Here is a 19,755-nt window from a genome sequence, read left to right on the forward strand (position 1 = left end):
GCAATTAAAAAACAAAACAAGGGCACAAAAACCCCCACTCATCCTGAGCCCTCAAGAAACAGTTTTCCCATTCTTCAAAACCAAAAAGTACCACCTTCCAAGGCTATTTAGTTACACTACTTTCTAATCAATCCCAGTTATTACTACATTACTAGACCAAAATAGAGAGAGGACATAAATACTCTCCACTCCTCATAACCTTTAACTTTCCGTAAGGTTTAGTCTGATGTGTGTTTGTGGTTCCAGGATCTGAACTGGGATTTAAATACCTAAAAATCCTTGTCCACCTCCAAAAACAAACATCACACCGTTATTCAAGTGATATTCAGGTGACTATCACCTATTCCATAAACAAGCACTAAATAAGCACAGTAGTGCAAAGATCATTCCTTATGTTCCTACAACTAAAAGAAGAACCCACAACAACCAGAATGGCTCTGCTACTGAGTTTTTCACACTCCTCACATAAAATGGTCACAAAATAACCTCATGGGGAGGAACACACTAACACTACATTTTGCTAGTGATTTCAGAAGGCATCCAACTTATCAGTAACAAAATTCTGATTTACTGCAGTTGGACATGGTGCCATGACATTTGTTACAGCACCCCACATCTTCTGGCCCAAGTATCTGCATCTGGCTGCAGCTAGTAGCAAGTTACTCAATTAACTTGAAAAGACAAGTCAAAACCTCAACACTGCTAAGTGACTGACAGCACCTGCAGAAAGGAAGTTGCTCTCAGTAACAACCACTACCATTACAAAGTTTACAGTGGACAGAGTATTTTCTTCTTTAACCTTCCTTTCATTCCCTGTAGTCTTCTGGGTTTCTCTTGATCCTCACTAAACCTAGCAACTCATTTCTCTATTTTTAAAATCAAAACCTTTCAGTCTTCACAAAACAATGAAGTTGGTAAATCATTGTATAAATCAGGGTGGTGCAAATAAAACATTGTATGTTTACATTTGTGAATTAGTATGTTTAAAAGTAGAGTACCTCAAGGCATATAAAAATCAATTCTGAGAAGAAAAGAAAATTCTCTTCCCTGGAAGCTGTTTAAAGCTGTTATTTGCATCAATTCCTGAATTGCTACTGCTAAGTGGCATTAAAATATAAAATCACACTCCACAGTTTTCGCCTCTTGAGATTTACAGTTAAATGATAAGAAAAATACTTCCTGGTTAAATTGGACAGATAATGCAATACAGCTTTTATCAAACCAATAAATATGTTATAACACACAAGCCTCTGGCCCTAAGAGACTTCCTTCTTCAGGTGCTGGCAGTCTATAAATTAGCTCATTTGTAGCACAGAAAAGCTCCATAATTAGTACCTAGTTTATCATTAAAACCTTGCATTCACTGTATGATGTCACAGACTACTGAGTCTGTCTCTCATTTACACACTCAATTATTTTCTGGCATCCCAGTACAGTTGATCCCATTATTTCCTATATAATTGACCAACTTCAACAGCTGCAATTCTTCTCTTGTAAATACAGAACATATTGTAGATGACAGGATCATAGTTATCACTCTTAAAAAAATTCCACATAACATACAGTTTGAATTTGAAAAAGCTTAAGATGCTTTGCCCTTCAGCCAATAAAAGTTTGATTTAAAAAGCACTGTACAGTAATTAAATTTAAACCACTGAATTACTTAAAGTACCACACTCATTGACTAGTAGAGCTTTTATTGCAATAGATTAGACTCATTACTTAAGAGTCTGAGAAGCAGCTGAAGATCATTTACCTCTGGTACTAGAAATTAATATACTTACTTTTGATTACAGCTGCAAATGAGACATAGAGATAGCAGTTCTGCAGATCCAGGCATACCAGATACCCCCTGAATCAGTGGAGGGCAGCAAGTGTCCTAGTTGACATGCTAGGTCCTCTTAAATCCTTCTGGCTAAACCTGGAATGCATGCTCTTAGAATGTCTTCTACCCAAACAGCTTGAAATGGCAGCCCCCTGCAGTGCAGGCGTGTAAGATAATGGACAACTCAGTAAAGCACTACATCTCACATAGCCATGAGAAACCCTGAGATGTCTTCACCTATTGCTGTAAAATCATTATATCCAAGAACAAGAAGATCTGAGAAAACACCTTATTTAGCATGAGAACATCTCCAAGTCTGAAAGCCAAGAAGTTCTTTCTTACTGGCCATATCAAGAATGGTCTAAATGACCATTAATTAATCTAACGATTCATTAATCAAAGGAAAACACATTAGTAGAAAAGACAGGACTCAACAACCTGCAACTGCACTGTGCAGGAGGGTTTAGCCCTACAAATCAAAGGGAAAAAGCAAAGTTTTGGAAATTTAACATGTTGTACTACTGTACATACACATGCATGACAACTTTCATAGGAAAGTAGTATTCCCCCCCATCACTTCTCTTCTTTATTCTTTATCATGAAAATAAATAAAACTCCTTTTATATTTTTTTTCACACCTTCCTTGGAATTTAATGGACAATACCTGTTAAATTGCACTATACAGCTTTTTACTGTGGACTTAGGGTTTTGTTAATACCATTTTCAAATCAGGTATATTTGTGATGGCTTGGAATTTCAGACAATTTCAAGGATTTTTCTTTGTATTACTAGGAACAACAAAAAAACCCAACCCCAAAACACAAGAAAAAGCAACAAAGCAGTTTCCTGTTAGGAGGCCAAAAAAAATCTGCCTTTTGCACTTCCTACATGCCACTTGCAAACTCTGACAGCCAGGACAGAAAAAGCTGTTTACGCTCAGGCCATTTTCCTGCAGAGCAAATGTATTTTATCAAGGATAAGACACTATCCAAATGTCTCCAGAAGCTTTCACAGGTAAATGCCCACCAGTACTGATGACATTTGGAAAGCTGTCTTGGGCATCTGCTGCTGTGGTTGCACTATCTGAACCATTTTTTCCAATAAAGCCATATGATCCATGAGGAAAGGGAAAAAGAAAGAAATTGGGAAGATTCCACCTCATAACCTGTACACAATTTAAGGTTTGGAATTCCTGTTTTACACCATTACAGATATTTCATGTTTTCAGCCCACAGAAGAAAGAAAATAATTTAGGTCATTATGGATCTTGTGCATGAAAATCTGTATTGACCAAATTCAGGAAAACAAAATCAAAGCAAACACCTCACCCCCTTCTACAGGATGGCTGCAAGGTACAAGAGCATAACAATACAGCTGAGCTGCCCAGCACATCATCTTTTCCTTCAAGCCAAATATTTTATCACTTAAACTATTTTATCATTTTCCATTGTACCAATGATGACATATTGCATTAATCCACTACAAATAAAAAATCAAACCTGCAGCAAAGCTTTACAGCAAAAGAACAATGCTTTAATCATGTGGAAGTACAATTTCAGTATGCTCTAACTAAAGAGGAAGAAAGTGACCTTTGTGGTGGAATGTTGGGCAAAAAATAGGAAGTTTGTAGCACTCCATTTAAAAATATTTGAATATTTGTGTTCAAGACAAAAATTCAAGCAAACCAACCTCGAGAGAAATGTATTCTTTAGACATGCATTGGGCAGCTAGTGAGGCTAGTCTTTGGAGTCCTGTAATCAGTGACCACAAAATTAATTCCAAATTAGTTATGAATATACATTAGCTAAGTTCACATACGGAGAAAGCTGAGGATAACAGTACGGTCCTCTGTACAGAAAGATTACTTTTCAGCTTGTTGTATCACGGAGGATAGTCAGGATCTTCTTAAATCAGGTACATTTCTAACATTAAACAGAAGAAAACTACAGTACTACAAAAGTGCTTCTGCAGCATGAATGAGGCTACTCAATTCCAAATAATGTGCTATTAACAAAATTCCATCATTATTTGTTTGCAGAACAGCTCTTGCCTGTAACCTAGGTAAGAACCTTTCAGTCTTCAAACAGAGCATCTGCATCATACCTCTCGAGACAGAATCTACTCCCAAATCAGAATTAAGCATTAAATTAAGCTCTTAAAAACTGTCTTCACTTGGTCTTTTGATTCAACTCTAATGGATTATCTATTTAACTTAGAATTTAATCCAGTGTTACAAGTCACGACCAAAGAAAGATTATTTTAATCCAGCTATAAAAGCTTGAGCTCTTGAGTTAACACACTAGATAGATCTATTCTCAATCTTCACCTGCTCAACTATACCAGCACTGCTGATCCTGAAGCACAGAAAATCATGGGAAGGGACTGATGAGTCCTGACTTTAGACTTTGGAGACATAAACAGCATGTTAAGCCTGCATTTCCTACTCAGTTTTACATCAGTTGAAAAATACACACACATTGTCAGGGTCTCAAACCAGCTATTTTTTTAAGCTGTGTGAACTGATGGCGGAAGGCAGGTAGGTAGATGGGTGGGAAAAGGTTGGGCCAGTGAAACAGATGAAAAAGAAAGTGGTTTCTCACTCCTTCAGCAGATGAACAGTCCAATATTTCCGATATATGTGTCTCATTTTCCCAAATTATTGTAGGCTAAATATAAAAATATTGAACTCTACAAAAGAACCTAATAGAGCTCATTATGACAGGAAACAGCATGAACTACACTGTGTCCTATACCACAATAGCAAATTCAAATCATAGTTGGGTTTTTCCTTCCCTTAATTATGAGCAGTCAAACCACAAAACCTATGTTAAGATCTTATCAGTTAGTTCCCTCATGGGAAAAGTTCAGAAACAGCTGTACAAAGAATCACTGCTCAGCTTCAAGTCTCTGAAGTACTCAAGTTTAGAAGAATGAAATCTGTCCATTTTGACACAATATTTGGGTCTCTTCCATTACTTGAGGTATTTGTATTAGTGACTTCCTAATTAACACACCTGAGAAGCATTCAAAGCAAAACAAAAGTAAAAAAAAAACCAAACCCATACTATACTGTTTTACTGATGTTGGTATCACCAACGAAGAACAGAGTCTGAATACAAACTGGTTATTTTGGCAAACTAACCCAGAGAATGCAGCTAAATTGTATGTCATGTGAACAGGTTTTATATAGATTATCCATTACTGCCTCTTACTTTCATAACAGGGCACTTGTCAGTACCCTCCATGGAAGCTGCAAAGGAAGCATTGACTATAGCTTTTCACTCAAGCTCTACAGTGATGAAGCTAAACAAACAACACCATTCACAAAAAAAGTACCTTCAATGTACTTCTGCTAAATTTACATTAAGTATATATTTTAAAATATTTTTTTAAAATAAAAAACCCTTTGTGTTTTGCTATTGTTTTCACTAAGTGGCTTTGTTTTCACTAAGTGGACAAGCCTGAAAAGGCACATCTAAGAAACTAAAAAACAAGCATAAAGCATAAATACCAAACCTCTCTTCTGTGATACTAACCACAGCAGGAATAAGTGCTGATGGCATAAGCTGTATCAAATAAGCTGTGATGGAATTTAATAGGTCTACTAAGAAAAAATTTTTTGTAGACTAATTATTTACTGGTTTGTGAATACAAATGCGTTAAAACTGCAAATAAAATGTAAACATTACTTTCTTCTAGTGCTACATTTAAAACTCTTAGGAAAAGTGGTATTTTTACTTGCATATAAAAGCTAGCATATCAACAGAGTATAGGAGAACAAATGCAACTTCACAGAGCTTTTAACAAGCAAGAACTGCTGTGTTAGTTTGAAGGGCACTTCTGTGTCATGCTTCCCTGTTGCTGTTTCGTTTGTATCAAAACACTTGTCATTGTACCTCTGCTAATATCAGCCCCAATTAAGAATTTAATTACTCCCTTACTGGCTTTATAGTCTAACAGCTCCTTTTCAATGAAGAGTGATATATGGCAACATGCAATATTCCCTGTGGTACTTCCTCCCAGTGAAACTCCTTCCAAGAAAACTGATTACATTTAAACTCAAGGGTCTTTTCTCCAGCTGTACCATTTTGTAATATTTTACTGAAAAGCTATCCAAAAGCAAGCACCCTTTATTACAGGCTTTAAAAGGATGAGAGGTGAAGGGGACTGCTAGATCACATAACTGAGTAACTTTCCAAGTTGTTACAAGCATGCACAAGGCTTATCTGTGCCATTTTGGGCTAGATTTTAACAGCAGCAATAAACAGCAGTGGTGTAACCAGGCTGTCAGAAGCTGCCATTTCCAGCTCTGATACTGGAAGCTGTACTGTTGAAGTCATCATGCAACCTGACTTATCCTCATCCTTATCTCCAAAGAGGCCACAGTCCCTCACAAGTGAAAGTTACCACTGCAGGAGCTATTATATTTTGGTCTGCTTCCCCTGAAAAAACAACTAATATCAGTTTACCTTAGTCATGCAACGTATTCTAGGGAAGGTTGCTAAGAGATTAAAGACTTAATTTTCATATATAATATTATGCACTAGTTAGTTTTAACACTGAGACAATCTTAGAGATGATAATCAGACCATTCTTGAAAGCTATGACAATATCTCAGATTTTTTTATATAAAATTAACTTTCAAAACACAAACCAGGTCACAGAAGAAACCTGTTTGATACAAAGCAGAGGTAGAGAGGAATTATTGGAAATGTACTGGAGTTAGATGTCAGCATTTCAGTAAACTAAAAGGCAAAGGAAAAAAAAATCCATAAAAATTCCACTAGGTACAAAAGAAGAGCAATTTCTTCCATCTGAGAAGCTATTTTGAACATTTATGACAATGTATTTCTCCAAGTGCTTTAGCACTGTCTTCAGAAACAGAAAGCAATTTGCTTATTAGGGCAAAAATATATTGGGGGTAATAAAACAAATATGAAGTTGCTTCCTTTTTACATAATTTCAACGATGTATCATTTGACTGTGGTACTTCTACAGCAGAAAAAACACTTCAGTTCCTGGGTTTAAGAATATAATATCCCATTGTGTATGCTTTATGTAACAAAATTCATTTAACATAGATTCATTTCTAAATTCTATACCCCAAACACTGATTTTTAATCAGCTTTTTCATTATAATCCTAGCATTAAAATAGAATTTCTAATTTTTGAATGATACAGTTTCTACAAAAACAGCCCAACAACTTCATGGAATTGCACGCAGTATGGTCAACCATTTATTGGTAGAAGTCTAATCAGTGTATGATGTGGGCTGAAAGGAAATGAAAGAACCATGTAAAACATTAAATACTTGATAAAATAAATGAAGCCCCAAAGCCTTCAGGAATGAAGTCAAAGTTACACTTAAAAAGGGCAAAGAAGATGAACCTAAACTGGATCTGTAAAACATTTTTTCTATAACATGCATTAGACACCAACCCTTAAACTTAGGGTCTATATGAAGTGTCTATTTATCCCCTTCCATATAGCGAAGTACACAAGCACACCCCTTTATATATAGCTGACAGAACAACACCTTATTTGATTTATATTTTACCCGAGGAATTTCTGAAGTAATTGAAATGTTCTCAGAACAACTCACTTTCGGATCCTTACAAAACAGAATTTTCTTGTACAAAGCTATACTGATCTGAAGACCTTAACTGTTTTATAAAAAGGTGCGTAAACTCTAACAATCCAGGAACGTTTTAAGCAACCCAAGTACTGTAAAAGCTTGGTCTGGGGAATGCTACAATTCCTTCCCCAATCCCTTTCCAAAATCATTCTAGAAACTATCTAGAAAAATCTGGAAAACTGTCCTTACTAAAATTCTGTGTACTAATTTGTCTTCTAAAGGACAGGGAAAACAAGTCTACATGGAAGCTTTAACATGACGGTGAACTATGACCTTTAAATATACTCCTACAGATTAGGTGTACACTCATAAATGTAACCCAAAGTAAATGTATTTATGAACTTGATAATCAGATTGCTTTAACTACATTTGAGGGGAGACTAATCAGGCAGAAACAAGAGTTTCTCCCCTTGACACCACTTGAAGAAAGGCAGAGCTTTCAAAGCTTGAAAAGATCAATAAGCATGTGGTGACAACAAAGGTGAAAAACTCAGTTTAGTTAAAATGTTGAACACAGGTACCAATCCAATGAGATATCAACACTTTAAAGGTAGTATGAAATAAGAAAATCTTACAGCAGTCCAATGCTCAGTACCTGGAACAGGACTAAACACCCTTTAGCATAATCGTTGTATTCACTAAATCCAGAATTCAACAGTAGAGCAGCTGCTCAGTGCTTGCTCTGCAGAATTCAATGAACGACAAAAGGTTACCTTAATTCAATGAGATAATCAGCACACATTTACCCTCTACCAAGAGTTTTCCAACCATCTGCAAGGCGGCAGAGCTGACTGCCTATAAAACAACTGGTAACATGCTGACATGTCCTCACATCACTCATGTCAATGAAAATTTATCTCTTAGCAACAGCTAAAAGAAGCTGAACTTCCAGAAATATTTTAGATGCATCACGAGCCAACAATTTCTTTATAAGTGATTTTGATTGCTGCTGATCTCCAAACAGATGTCTACTCTAATTGGTAAAATTTATTAAATACATATCTTAAATAAGAAAAAGTCAAGTTGTCATGCCCTAAGAAAGGAATAACAATGGGAGTCATTCTAGCTGTGCACATAAAAGACAAAAGCTAACCTTATTTGAAGCTGCTGGTCTCACAGTATCAGTAACAGTGAAGTAAACATGCATGTGTTGTGGGGAAAGGAAGGAATTTGCTAGTAAGGTTGCTGTCAGAAACTGAAAGCTACGACACAAGTCCACAAAAACAAAGATAAATATTTTTGAAAAGCAAAGTAAGAGATTCAATGCTAATACCACTTAACTACTAAAACTATTTTATTATTCCCTTCCCTGCTACATGGGAGCAAATAAAAAATTTTAAGGCATTAATTTTTACAAGTAAATTCCATACAAAACCTCTGATAAAATTAGAAAGACACTTGTTTTAGCAAAACGCATTTGCATTAGCAAAACATCAAGCAAATTAAAATTTGAGCATCAGATGGAGATCAGGAAATGGAAAAAGCTTGTTCTCAGCTGTATTACAAGATCTTCTCTAGGAAACAAGTCTTGCAGAGGTCTCTTCAAAATATATCCAAAGACAATACTGAGAAAGAAACAACATAAATCATTCAGATTCTGGTTCATGTTAGCAGATAATGAGCAGTTTTGCTTTCTTCCATCACTAATATTTTCCAGAAGACATAAAACAAAATCTGTCAATCCTAGGCTGAATAAAGCCACATTTATTTATTTGAATTCACAGTGAGAAATGAGGTATCATCCTGAATTCAGAGCAGTATAGGAAGTTGGGAACACAGAGGAAAATTCCTGCAGTGGTTTATTAATCCAAATAAAAGACTCATAGCACCCATCTCATGTTCAGATCAGAAAATTCTCGCAACTCTCCACTGAAAGACTGAAAACATGCCTGCAAGAAGAGCAGCTAGTCACTGTTTTTTAAACATAGTGCACAAATTCATAAAGCAAAAACAACTGCCAATTGTCACAAAAACTCCGAATGGCAAAGCACAGAACTTACTGAACACCAGTATCAGTAATTTCCTTCCTTAAGTGTATGGCAGACAAATACATCAAGTGACCCAACAAGAGCAATTCTTTGAATAAGCCACAGAGCAAGTCACTGGCTTCCAAGAGAGCATGAGCTCCAGTATTTTTGGATGCAGCTAAAACATACATGTACAAACACAGCAACAGACCATCCTACAGGCACTTAGCACGTGAACCTACCCTGTGTGTGGTTTGAGTAATTTGATTTATCTACAAATTTCAGACCTTCAGAAAACATCTATAATATCCAAAAGCTTGCTCTGCTAGATCAGCAGAATGCATGCCAAGCATATAAAAATAAATACATCGTGTTTATTATACATTTTTTCAATATTAAAGCTGATTAATATTTGCAAAACAGCATTAATAAGTTATTTTGTGAAGTTCAGTTTTTACAACTGGATAAAGAGGAAAGGGAAGAGACCTAGACAGTTCAAGGCAGAGCAAAAATATTCAGATCAGAAAATACCATGTTTGTGTATAACTCCATTGTTTATTATATTAACCTCCATGTTTATAAACTGACTGACAACCAAATACTTATTTGCAGAAGTCAATGCACGGTTCTCTTCCTCTACCATTAACAGATTCCTGATAAACTCCTAAAGCAGGCATACTAGCATTCAGAGGTCAAGAGAGAAAAACTGAAGTAGGAAATGAAAGCTGAGTATCTTTAAATTTGGAATAGAAGCGAGCGATACAGCAGCCTTCATAAGCATAGAAATTGTTAACTAGCTACTATTAAGTTCAGTGATCATAACAGAGTTTACTTTGGTCTTAAGAATCTTTTCAGGCTCAAACACGGACTTTTTCATCACCTATTTAACTGTATTTTTGTATGCCTTTTCTAACTACTGCTCATTATCCACTAATGGTAAGCATTTTAAAGAATTCCACACTACTTGCAAGTTAGGTATTACTCACATTTTTACCAATCAGGTTGCTTAGGACATTGCCTAGTCCAGCTCTGATCACCTCTGAGGGTGGAGATTCTATAGCCACTCCGAGTCCCAGTACCACATTTCTCCATCTTCATTTTAAAGGATTTTCTCCTTCATCTGTCTGCAATTTCTCTTAATGCAACTTATGCCAGTTACCTCTCATTACTTTGCCATCTGAAAAATAGCATTCTCCATCTTCAGTATCATCACCCAACATGAAGTTCTGAAAGAGGTGCTTTAACACATCTGTGGCTATTTTATCTTGTTTTTCCTCTCAACTGTTATGTGTAAATACTTCCTGCTGCCTAGGGAAGTGCTGGAATCACTGTCCCTGGAAGTGTTCACAAAACATGCAGATGCAGCTCTTAGGAACATGGTTTAATGGTGAACATGGCAGTGCTAGATTAACAGTCAGACTCACTGATCTTTGAGGTGTTTTCCACCCTAAATAATTCTGTAATTCTACTTATTCATCAGTTAAGAACTGCCTGTACTCTTTGTCTAAAACAAAGGTGCCACTGACATTTGTCTTTTATTGAGACAAATGCAAACACAGCTAGTCAGTGTTGCCACGGATACATGGACATTACATAAAAATTAGTTCTTAAAACTACAGTCACTCATCTGCACCATTTTGGAAAAAAACAGATGTGAAATTGAAGCTTCAAAATACCACCAGTGATGAAATTAACTCCTGGAGAGCATGTGGAAAACGTGTGGCAAATTCACCACAGGTTAAGCTAGCTCTGCTTCTATTCCAAGATGAGGAAACATCAGCCATGCCTACCAGACACCTCTTCTGAGATCATACATAGCTTTTTTCCTGTGCCAGAGTCCTGTTTGTAATTAAAACCAGAAGTCTCAAGCCTACACCACCTAGAACTGCATTAATTGGTAACTGCTGGACTGTACCACGATAACCACAAGGGGAGAAAAATGGGGCTCTGCCCCTCTAGACCCAAAAAACTTGACAAAGCAGAAATTGGTGCACATATGTAGCTAGTACTGCATTGACAAGGTGTAAGAACAGACAATTTACAAGTCTGCAGTTTCCCTCACCACACAGAATTTTCCTTATGTAACATCTTATCTACAGCACAACCTGAAGTCACAATAATCCACATAAACCTGGAACTAAGTGCAGCAGCTCTAGAGTTGCCCACACATGCATCCATATAACAGGTCACACCCATTCATTTCAAGAAGGCTGGCTGTGCCTGCAAATTCAAAACTTTAATCTCTTCACAAAGAACCTGAAGAAAAAAAACAAAAACATAGAAAAATCCATGTGACACCAGTAATAATTTTCCTCAATGAGGGATAGAAGCAGATTGGGAAAAACAACAATAAATACAAGTAATTTTGCAACCGAAGGAAATCACACTAGTTTAAAAGCTGATTTGGCACTTACCAGGTAACCACAAAGGACAGCAGTGGATATGTCAGCTAAGTGATGCCTGATCTGACATACCATCATATTCAAAATACTACAGCCATCATCTGAGCCCTAATACTGTTGTTCCAGTACACAGCAGAACTCCATCCACTTGGTTCCATAAAGTCCTAATGTCCTGGCTTGAAACAAGCCCTCAGATCATGGGTCTGTCCTTACACCCAGGAAAATACAGTATTGAACACAGAGAACCAAGTTGCTAACAGGACCATAAATGGATTCAAAGTTGTAAAGAAAACTTTTGAGTTTTTACCAGTTGAGTCTTTCCTTAATGCTAGCTTGAAATTCTTTCAAAAGTGAAAGTCTTTTGCCATTTCCAACTACCAAATTGGAAAACTGCAGGTAATTAGCAGTTAATCTATACCTGATAGGTTTCTTGACAGAAAAGTAACATGTCAAAAATAGCAAACAACTTCAACTGCAAGTTATAAAGGTTCTTCATCATGTTTTACAATAAAGTTACTGCAACAATAAGAATTGTTATCACATTTCAACTGACACTGAAAAAATACCTCAGAGTCAAGACCATCACTACTGTTGAACATTGAAGAGCAAAGACTCTTTGAACAGATAAGAAAACAGCACTGAGAAAATATGCTAGGTAGCTCTCCTTATATCTAAGGCAGCCTTCTGGTGCTTCTGTTTTAGAAGGAATCTTGATGAAGGAGATATCCACGCATTAACTAGTCAAAGAAAAATTAGTCTGGAAGGAAAATGCAAAGAATAAAACTTCTAACCATAGTTTAGGAATCCAATGGCACTCCCATTTATGACAGAAGAATTCACAGAAAATAGCATAGATGAATAAACAGCAATAGAACTGCTGGAACTACACAGGATCTCTTTAAATCACTGCTGTCAGTTTCAATACAGGACTCATCACAAAACACCACACCAACTAATTTTGAAGGGAAACAACCAAAACATCAAATTTCAGCAAGCCTTACAATTAAACAGCTTGCAGTATAAAGTTTGGAATTTCTCCTTGCAATAAACAAGAACTATGTGCGCATCATGCAGAACTATGTTTAGAATATCTAGCTTGGGGGAAGAAAAGGATGAGTAGAGTCTTCCTCACAGATCTATAGGCTACTGCAAATATGATGCTATTTGCAGAAACTAATTCACATCAGGAATTGAAAATTTACATCTACCCTGCCTTATGAAGGAATAGATTGATCTAATTCAGGAAATAGCAGTATTTAACTTACTTCCCACCATTCAGTTCAAGAAAACTTTTACAAATAGGCTTCTTGGGTTGCTCCAAATGTGAATGGTAAAACAAACAAACAAACAAACAGAAAAGCCCCCAAGATATATCCATCTATACAGTGGTATGAGTTGCTTTTCCAAAATATGGGATGATGAAAATTTTCCACTTCAATTTCTGGTAAGCTCCAGTATCTCAAGTGTTAAATGGATCCATTTCTAAGTGTTCCCTTGGCTTATGCAAAAAATTGGTACTTTTAGCATTTCAGAAGCTACAGGGACAAGCAAAAAACAACAAAAACAAAACCCACCAACAACAGTATGCCCCCCCCCCCCCCCCCCCAAAAAAAAAATAAATCCTAACAGCAAAACAAAAAAACAAACCAAAACCAAACCAAAAAAACACACCCCAAAATACAAGAGCAGCAGAACCCAGCAGTCATCCCAAAACTTTCAGGACCAGATCTACACACAGTTAAGGTGCAGGTCACCCTTCCAAGAAATAAAGCTAACTTGTAAATTAAAATGAGCACAAACATGAGACTAAGTGTTTGCAAAGTAATGCCATCATTCCTCAGTATTTTGTCACCATGAAGATGTTATGAGGAGAGAAACAATGGCTGCATCTGAAGACAACAGTATTTCATGGACTGACAAAGTCCAAACCTAGATTTTTCTTTTATTTCCCTGTGTATAGTCTCTTCAACTGTAGCACTGCAGACACTCTACAAACTTCCCCATCACTGTATTTTTGTGCTCAGACTCAACCTCAGAGGCCCAGACATCACCTAAAGGCAGCTCCCATAGTATGGCATTATAAATATCCCCTTATGTGTAAATCTGCAAGATACATTGTGCATTCCTTTCTGTCTCCCTTTTCTTTTTCTGCACAGTGGAAAGTCTAGAGGACAGAGGCAACAAGAAATCTCAACCAACGCTGTCTTGCTGCCTACCCACAGGAAGGCAGGAAGCTTAAAAACTGAGCAAGGAGGAGCCTGAATGCCAAAAAAGCAATTCGCTATAGATTGGCCCCTTGCCTGAAAGACAGAAGGAGGAACACCCAGTGTCTGCACTGGCACAAGTTACATACCAGAAAACTGAAATTCAACCCATGCCAAGTTACACTTTGAAAAGCTAAATGTATGTAGGCCAGTGAAAACAAAATTAGATAGGAGTTCAGGGTAAGAAAAATTAATAAAACAAGCTTGGTTTTGCATGAAAGTCAGCTTAGAAAGACAAACTGAAAGTGAAAGAGGGATTAGTAAATTTTTTCATGCCAAGAATCAGATGAAAATCACAGTTGCTGAGCTGTTCACGAGAGCATTGAGGAGAACCAACATCAAGCCACTTCCATCTTTGAAGTTTAAGTACTAATTATTCTGAACATAACAAAGATTAAACTGCTGAGATACACTAAGTATTCCCACAACCCTCTGATAATGTTACAATGGCCACTCCCTCTTCACCTTTAAAAGCTGGATTTATCCTTTTAAATTATGTCTAAAAATAAGCAAATAAAGAGCTTCCTACAGCCTACAAATATCTGTTTCTTTGAGTTCACAGTCACAGCACTTGTGCTCAGGAGATGGCTAACTCCCAAGACTTATTAGGTTTCATGGAGCTCCCAAATTGCAGAACCTTTCTAGTGCTTGTCCAAAATGACAAGAAAAACAGAGAAAATATCAGCAACATTGCTATTCTACAACTGTCACCATTAAAGATAAATTAAACAACCTTCTTAAAACTAACCATAAGTTTTAAATACCACTTTGCATTTCCAGAAGCACATTTTAATGCTTCAAAGGCTTATTGAAAAGCTAAGTATCACTCAATTTTCCTCTCTCTTCACACCCTTCGCTACTATGTAACCAGTTTTTACACTGCATTTTCTGGTTAACATATTCATACAGCCCTTTTCAGAAAATGCTTGGTGAGAAAAGGTGTGAAGCAAAAGGGAGGGTATCTATGCAAGATACTCTTGAGCATAAGGAAGAGCACATAAGAGCAGTTAAATTGTTTAAATATGCACTGCAACATAGTGAAGTGCACAAGATCAAACTGCTGCACAACAAAATGAATTATTTTTCTGCTTTCTTGTGTGTGTGTGGTTTTTTGGGATTTTTTGTTTCTTTATTTGAGGAAGATTTTTTTCTGCGTTGCTTTCTTTTGGGACATAAAGACACTGCAAGTCTTCATCCTAAAGGATACCACTGTTTTCAGTCTTCCTTCATTCTTAAGGCAGCTCCACCTCTGGCTGGATGCGGCCCTTCATGCACCCAGTTAACACTAAATTAGGCATCTTCTGAAGTGCATTGATCCAAGTCACCTGTCCAGACACATCAAGTGAGCATCTGCCTCAATGTAACCACCAGAATACTTCCGATAACTGAAAAGTCCTTTATATAATATACACTACTTGTAATACCTACAATATACCACCTAGACACCATACAGCTGTCTAAAGCTACTGACCTTCCAACAGCATCTCTTTCCATGAACCTTGTACTTGCATCTCCATTCAGAGATGGAAAAGCAACCCTCGACACACACTAGGGAATGGAAAAGGACTGAGTAAGGGAAGATTTAAAGAGCTGCACTGCATGTTTTCTCTTGATGCAGTTCAAGAGTTGATACAACTTTGCCCAAATCCAGAAGAGTCAGGATAACACTTGAAACACCATTTTTACACAAATGTTTTCTTGCAGGCCAACAGATAACAGGAGGAAACATGGCTGCTGTATTGCTGTAACTAAATGGAGCTAATGAAGCAAGAGAACTGTATCTAGCTGAATTGGACCACCCAGTTAATAGGGACAAGAAAAGCATCTCCATATCATCACCACTAAGACAAATGTTTAGCACTCCCAGCTCCCTGTTCCAAGTATTTCATAGAATGCAAACCACCCAACATTCCTGTCACATAGTCAAGGCTCCAGGTCTGCAAAACTAAATTCATTGACACTGCATTTCAACAGTATTTATCTTCTCAGTGCACTATATACTCAGACACTTCAGGTGGGTGATGGAAGAGAGCAAACAAAACCAGAAATCCCAAAACCAAACAACCAAAAAAACCCCAAACAAGCCACTAACAACCCACACAAAACGCAACCATCTTGCCCCACACAGGCCATATTGTATCTCTTTTGATCGCCTTTCATTCATTCAGGAGGAAAGGTTGAGAGTCTGCATTTGGTACTATGAGTGTGAATGTTCAGATTGACAAAGAGACATCTCTAAAGAACTTCTATGTCACATCCTCATGAGATGTTAATTATGAATTAAAGAAAGAAAAATAATCAAAATTACTCAAATTTCCACAGTCATCAAAACAGATTTCTGTGCATCCCTACATTTGTTCTTTCCCTCCAGAAAAGTCAATAAAAGACATACTAGAATGTCACCTCTAGTATTAGAAAAAAAACAAAAAACAAAACAAATATATAAAATTAGGCATCCCAACAAAAATTATCTCTTACTTGTGCTAGCCATAGAAAGAGCCAAAGTAACTTTAAAATACGCCAACCTTGTCAAACATTAGCCATTCCCAAGAGATGCCAGTTGGATACCTTTATTGCATTAATTTCAATAAATAATCTTGATGTGCCCTGTACTGTCACTTAAATGCTTCCAATAAAAATAGCCTAACAGTTTTCTTGCAATGTCATCCTGCTTATACATGAATTAACATCAATTTCAAATGAAGATGTAGTCACATCCCAGTAACATGGACAACTTAAGTACACTTACTTTCAGAAACGTCCTCGAAGAATTTAAAGCCACACATAATGAAGAACAGTAAAAATCCCGTATTTAAAACAAGTCTCTATATATTTGCTCAGTAACCTCAATAACTTAGCACAACTAAGCAGTACACTACACTAACATGGAACTACTGATTCACCAACCTCACATCAAAACTATTTTTGTCAGGAAAAACCGTATGCCAGTTTTTAAACACGCAAGTCACACTGCTAATTTTGAGGCACCCAAATGAAAGCTTATTTCTTGCCAAAGCACTTGCTAGAGAACAGATTTGTTTGGCTAACTTCTAGAAGACAGATTTATCCTTATACCAGTATTTTAGTATGGCAGTAATGGCTTTTTCAGCACCATGACCCAACCAACATTCCTTGCAAAGGCTGCCAGTCCCAGTAGGTAAGTTAATATGCAAGATTTTTGTTTTCACAAAATTCATGTTACTTGGGTTGCTCAGTACTCCAGCCCTCAACTTTTTCATGTCATTACAGTAGAAACTCAAAGTACTTAGACAGCTTTATCACTACAAGTAATTAAATGTTTATAGTGTACAGCTACACTAGTAATTGCACAGTATGCAGCACTTCTGATTTTCCATTCTGATTATAGAGCATGAAGCTCCATGCATGCCTCAAATATCCGAGAAGTCCGATTTGACAGAAATAGAAATCCATATATAAATGCAATCGTATTTAACATATATTTAGAGAAGCTCACAGTAATGAAGCTTCAACTACTCACCTCTGACAGTTCCCCAAACTGTTCCTGAAGACCTCACAAAATAATTCCAACACAAACATTTTCTACTCTGCACCCTCCAGCATCTCACCATCAAAGCAAAAAGACCACTGAAAAGCATCATGCAGCTTCTAGGAGACACTGGTAGCAGCTCTACAATAGCAAACTGTCTGAACTACTCCATGTCTAAAACTACTGCCATCAAACTAGGCCCGCCAAAAGAGAAAAACAAAAACAGAGAGAACCAAACCATCAACTTACAAATATTTTAAGTAAGCCAATTTTACTACAACAGGTAACTTTCCTTCCCCCAAGTACACTGGAAATTCCAAACACACTTCACCATACTAAATGGGAAATGATCAAAGACTGCCTGCAGACATGTCTTTGACACTATCCTTTCATAAACAAAAAACTAATTGATAGCCCTTTCTCCCTCAAGGCTGAAACTCTGTGAACAATTAACTTCAAAACAAGACTCAAGTAATAGCAAAAATAAACCCCTGTAGGGAGTGCAACAAAAGTAAAACAGAAGGAGGATCCTGCAGTTTAGCTCAAATTGTCACTCTAACACCTTCACTTCTGTTCCTAGAATATTTACATCAATTCCAGTCTCTATTAACTATCATTTTAAAGCTCATTTTCCACATACAAATATCATTTAAAAATAATAATTCCAACTGCCTTAAACATCATGAGTCCTACCAGCGGCATCTCAGGCCATCAAACCACAAGAAAATCAGTATATCCTGGCAGAAGATGAAGGTAAAAGGCCACAGTCAAATCACACTGCAGATTTCAACTACACCAGTCTGTCAGGCAAGACAGAACAATCTCACACCTACAACAGAGCATACAGCTGTACTCTTCCCTGCTGCTCTGTTCATCTATTTAAAATTCACAAAGCAAACTATCCAGTACAGAACGGAAGGACATAGGGAGCCAAGTAAAATTCATTTACCAGAACTGATTCTGCATAGATTTGGGACATGCATCCCCACTCATAAACATTTAAATGGGTAAATAAAGCACGAGAAGAATCATTACTTTTGTATTAGGTAAATAAACAAAGGATAACAAGAATAGCTTTTCATTACCACAATAGCTCTCATTTTTCAGACTTACCTGGTCTTTTTCATGGGGTAATAGGCTGACAGGTGGAAGGGAAGCTGGGAAGGTGCTGGAGTACTTTGGAGCTCCTTTGCTTTCCAAACTGCCATAATTCACTCTATACTGAGGACCATCCTTCAGTAACCTCCCATTGTTCACAGCACGTTTGGCCCCCAGCCGCAACCTCTGCTGAAAGGCAGGATTGTTGAAAATACTTGCTAGGTCATTTTGACTTCTCAAATACTTCTCTATGTTTTTCAGGGAGGAGCCATTAGGTTCTTGAAGCCCTTCAATTGCTCTTCTCAAGAGTTTATTCCAATCCACATTACGAAGCTCATTACAAGCTCCTCTAGATCCCTTAACAGATTTAGGAATAGTGCCAGGTTTAACACATGAAAACCGTCCAGGATTATCTGGGTCCTTGTAAGATGCAAGACCTTTGTTAGTGACTTTAAGAATAGAACCATCTTGAACGCTAAGTTCCAACTGTTCTGAAACAGTCTTCTTATCTAATCCATGGGAAGCACAAACAGCATGACATATTCTCTCTTCAGAAGGCCTTTGCTTTTGCTTTTTAACTTTTTGTATAGCTTCCAGAATCCACTCCGTATAAAGAGGGTTGGCAAGTTTTACCATGGTTGACCAGTAATTGTTTCCAGCCAAGAGTTACCCATAGAGGTTCCTCCTTATCCTTTTAGCAGATCTTTCAGAGGTTGTTCACACCTCAAACACAAATGAAAGGATTCCACACACTGCTTGGACACATGTCAAAAATATCCACCCTGAGGAGCCAGAAAAAGCAGAGAAATACCTGCCGACTGAAACTTTCCAATTATGTTACTGTTACTGAAACGTAGAAGGGGTTCATCTGCGACGCCACTGGTACCTCCTTAAAAGAAAGTTTGTTGCAACCTTTAAAAAGAAAAAACAAGAGGCAGGGAGAGAATACAGTTAATGCTGAAGTATTAAAAATTAAAAACAAATTCAGACATTCATACTATAAATGCTGCAGTATAAAGAAAATTTGCGATATTATATGAAACATTTGTCAGTTCC

At 37.1% G+C, this 19,755-nt stretch overlaps 1 protein-coding gene and 1 long non-coding RNA gene across 14 annotated transcripts in view; both read right to left on the reverse strand.

The window, feature by feature from the left end:
• KAT6B (lysine acetyltransferase 6B) overlaps nucleotides 1-19,755 on the reverse strand; it is a 108,919-nt gene that overhangs the window by 81,794 nt on the left and 7,370 nt on the right. For 10 of the 13 annotated variants that reach the window (XM_015632758.3, XM_033515749.1, XM_033515750.1 and 7 more), the window contains one exon: nucleotides 18,715-19,611. In XM_015632758.3, coding sequence (XP_015488244.1) covers nucleotides 18,715-19,335 — 621 coding nt within the window. In that variant the 5' untranslated portion in view covers nucleotides 19,336-19,611. The remainder of the gene's footprint in view (nucleotides 1-18,714; nucleotides 19,612-19,755) is intronic. The other 3 variants (XM_033515751.1, XM_015632761.3, XM_015632762.3) reach the window with 2 other exon arrangements.
• Nucleotides 8,737-13,416, reverse strand: LOC117244662. The gene is made up of 2 exons (XR_004498162.1): nucleotides 10,414-13,416; nucleotides 8,737-9,025 (listed from the first exon to the last, which is right to left on the reverse strand). It is a non-coding gene; the product is annotated as an uncharacterized LOC117244662 (long non-coding RNA).

This window comes from Parus major, chromosome 6, assembly GCF_001522545.3.
Source record: "Parus major isolate Abel chromosome 6, Parus_major1.1, whole genome shotgun sequence".
Taxonomy (NCBI): domain Eukaryota; kingdom Metazoa; phylum Chordata; class Aves; order Passeriformes; family Paridae; genus Parus; species Parus major.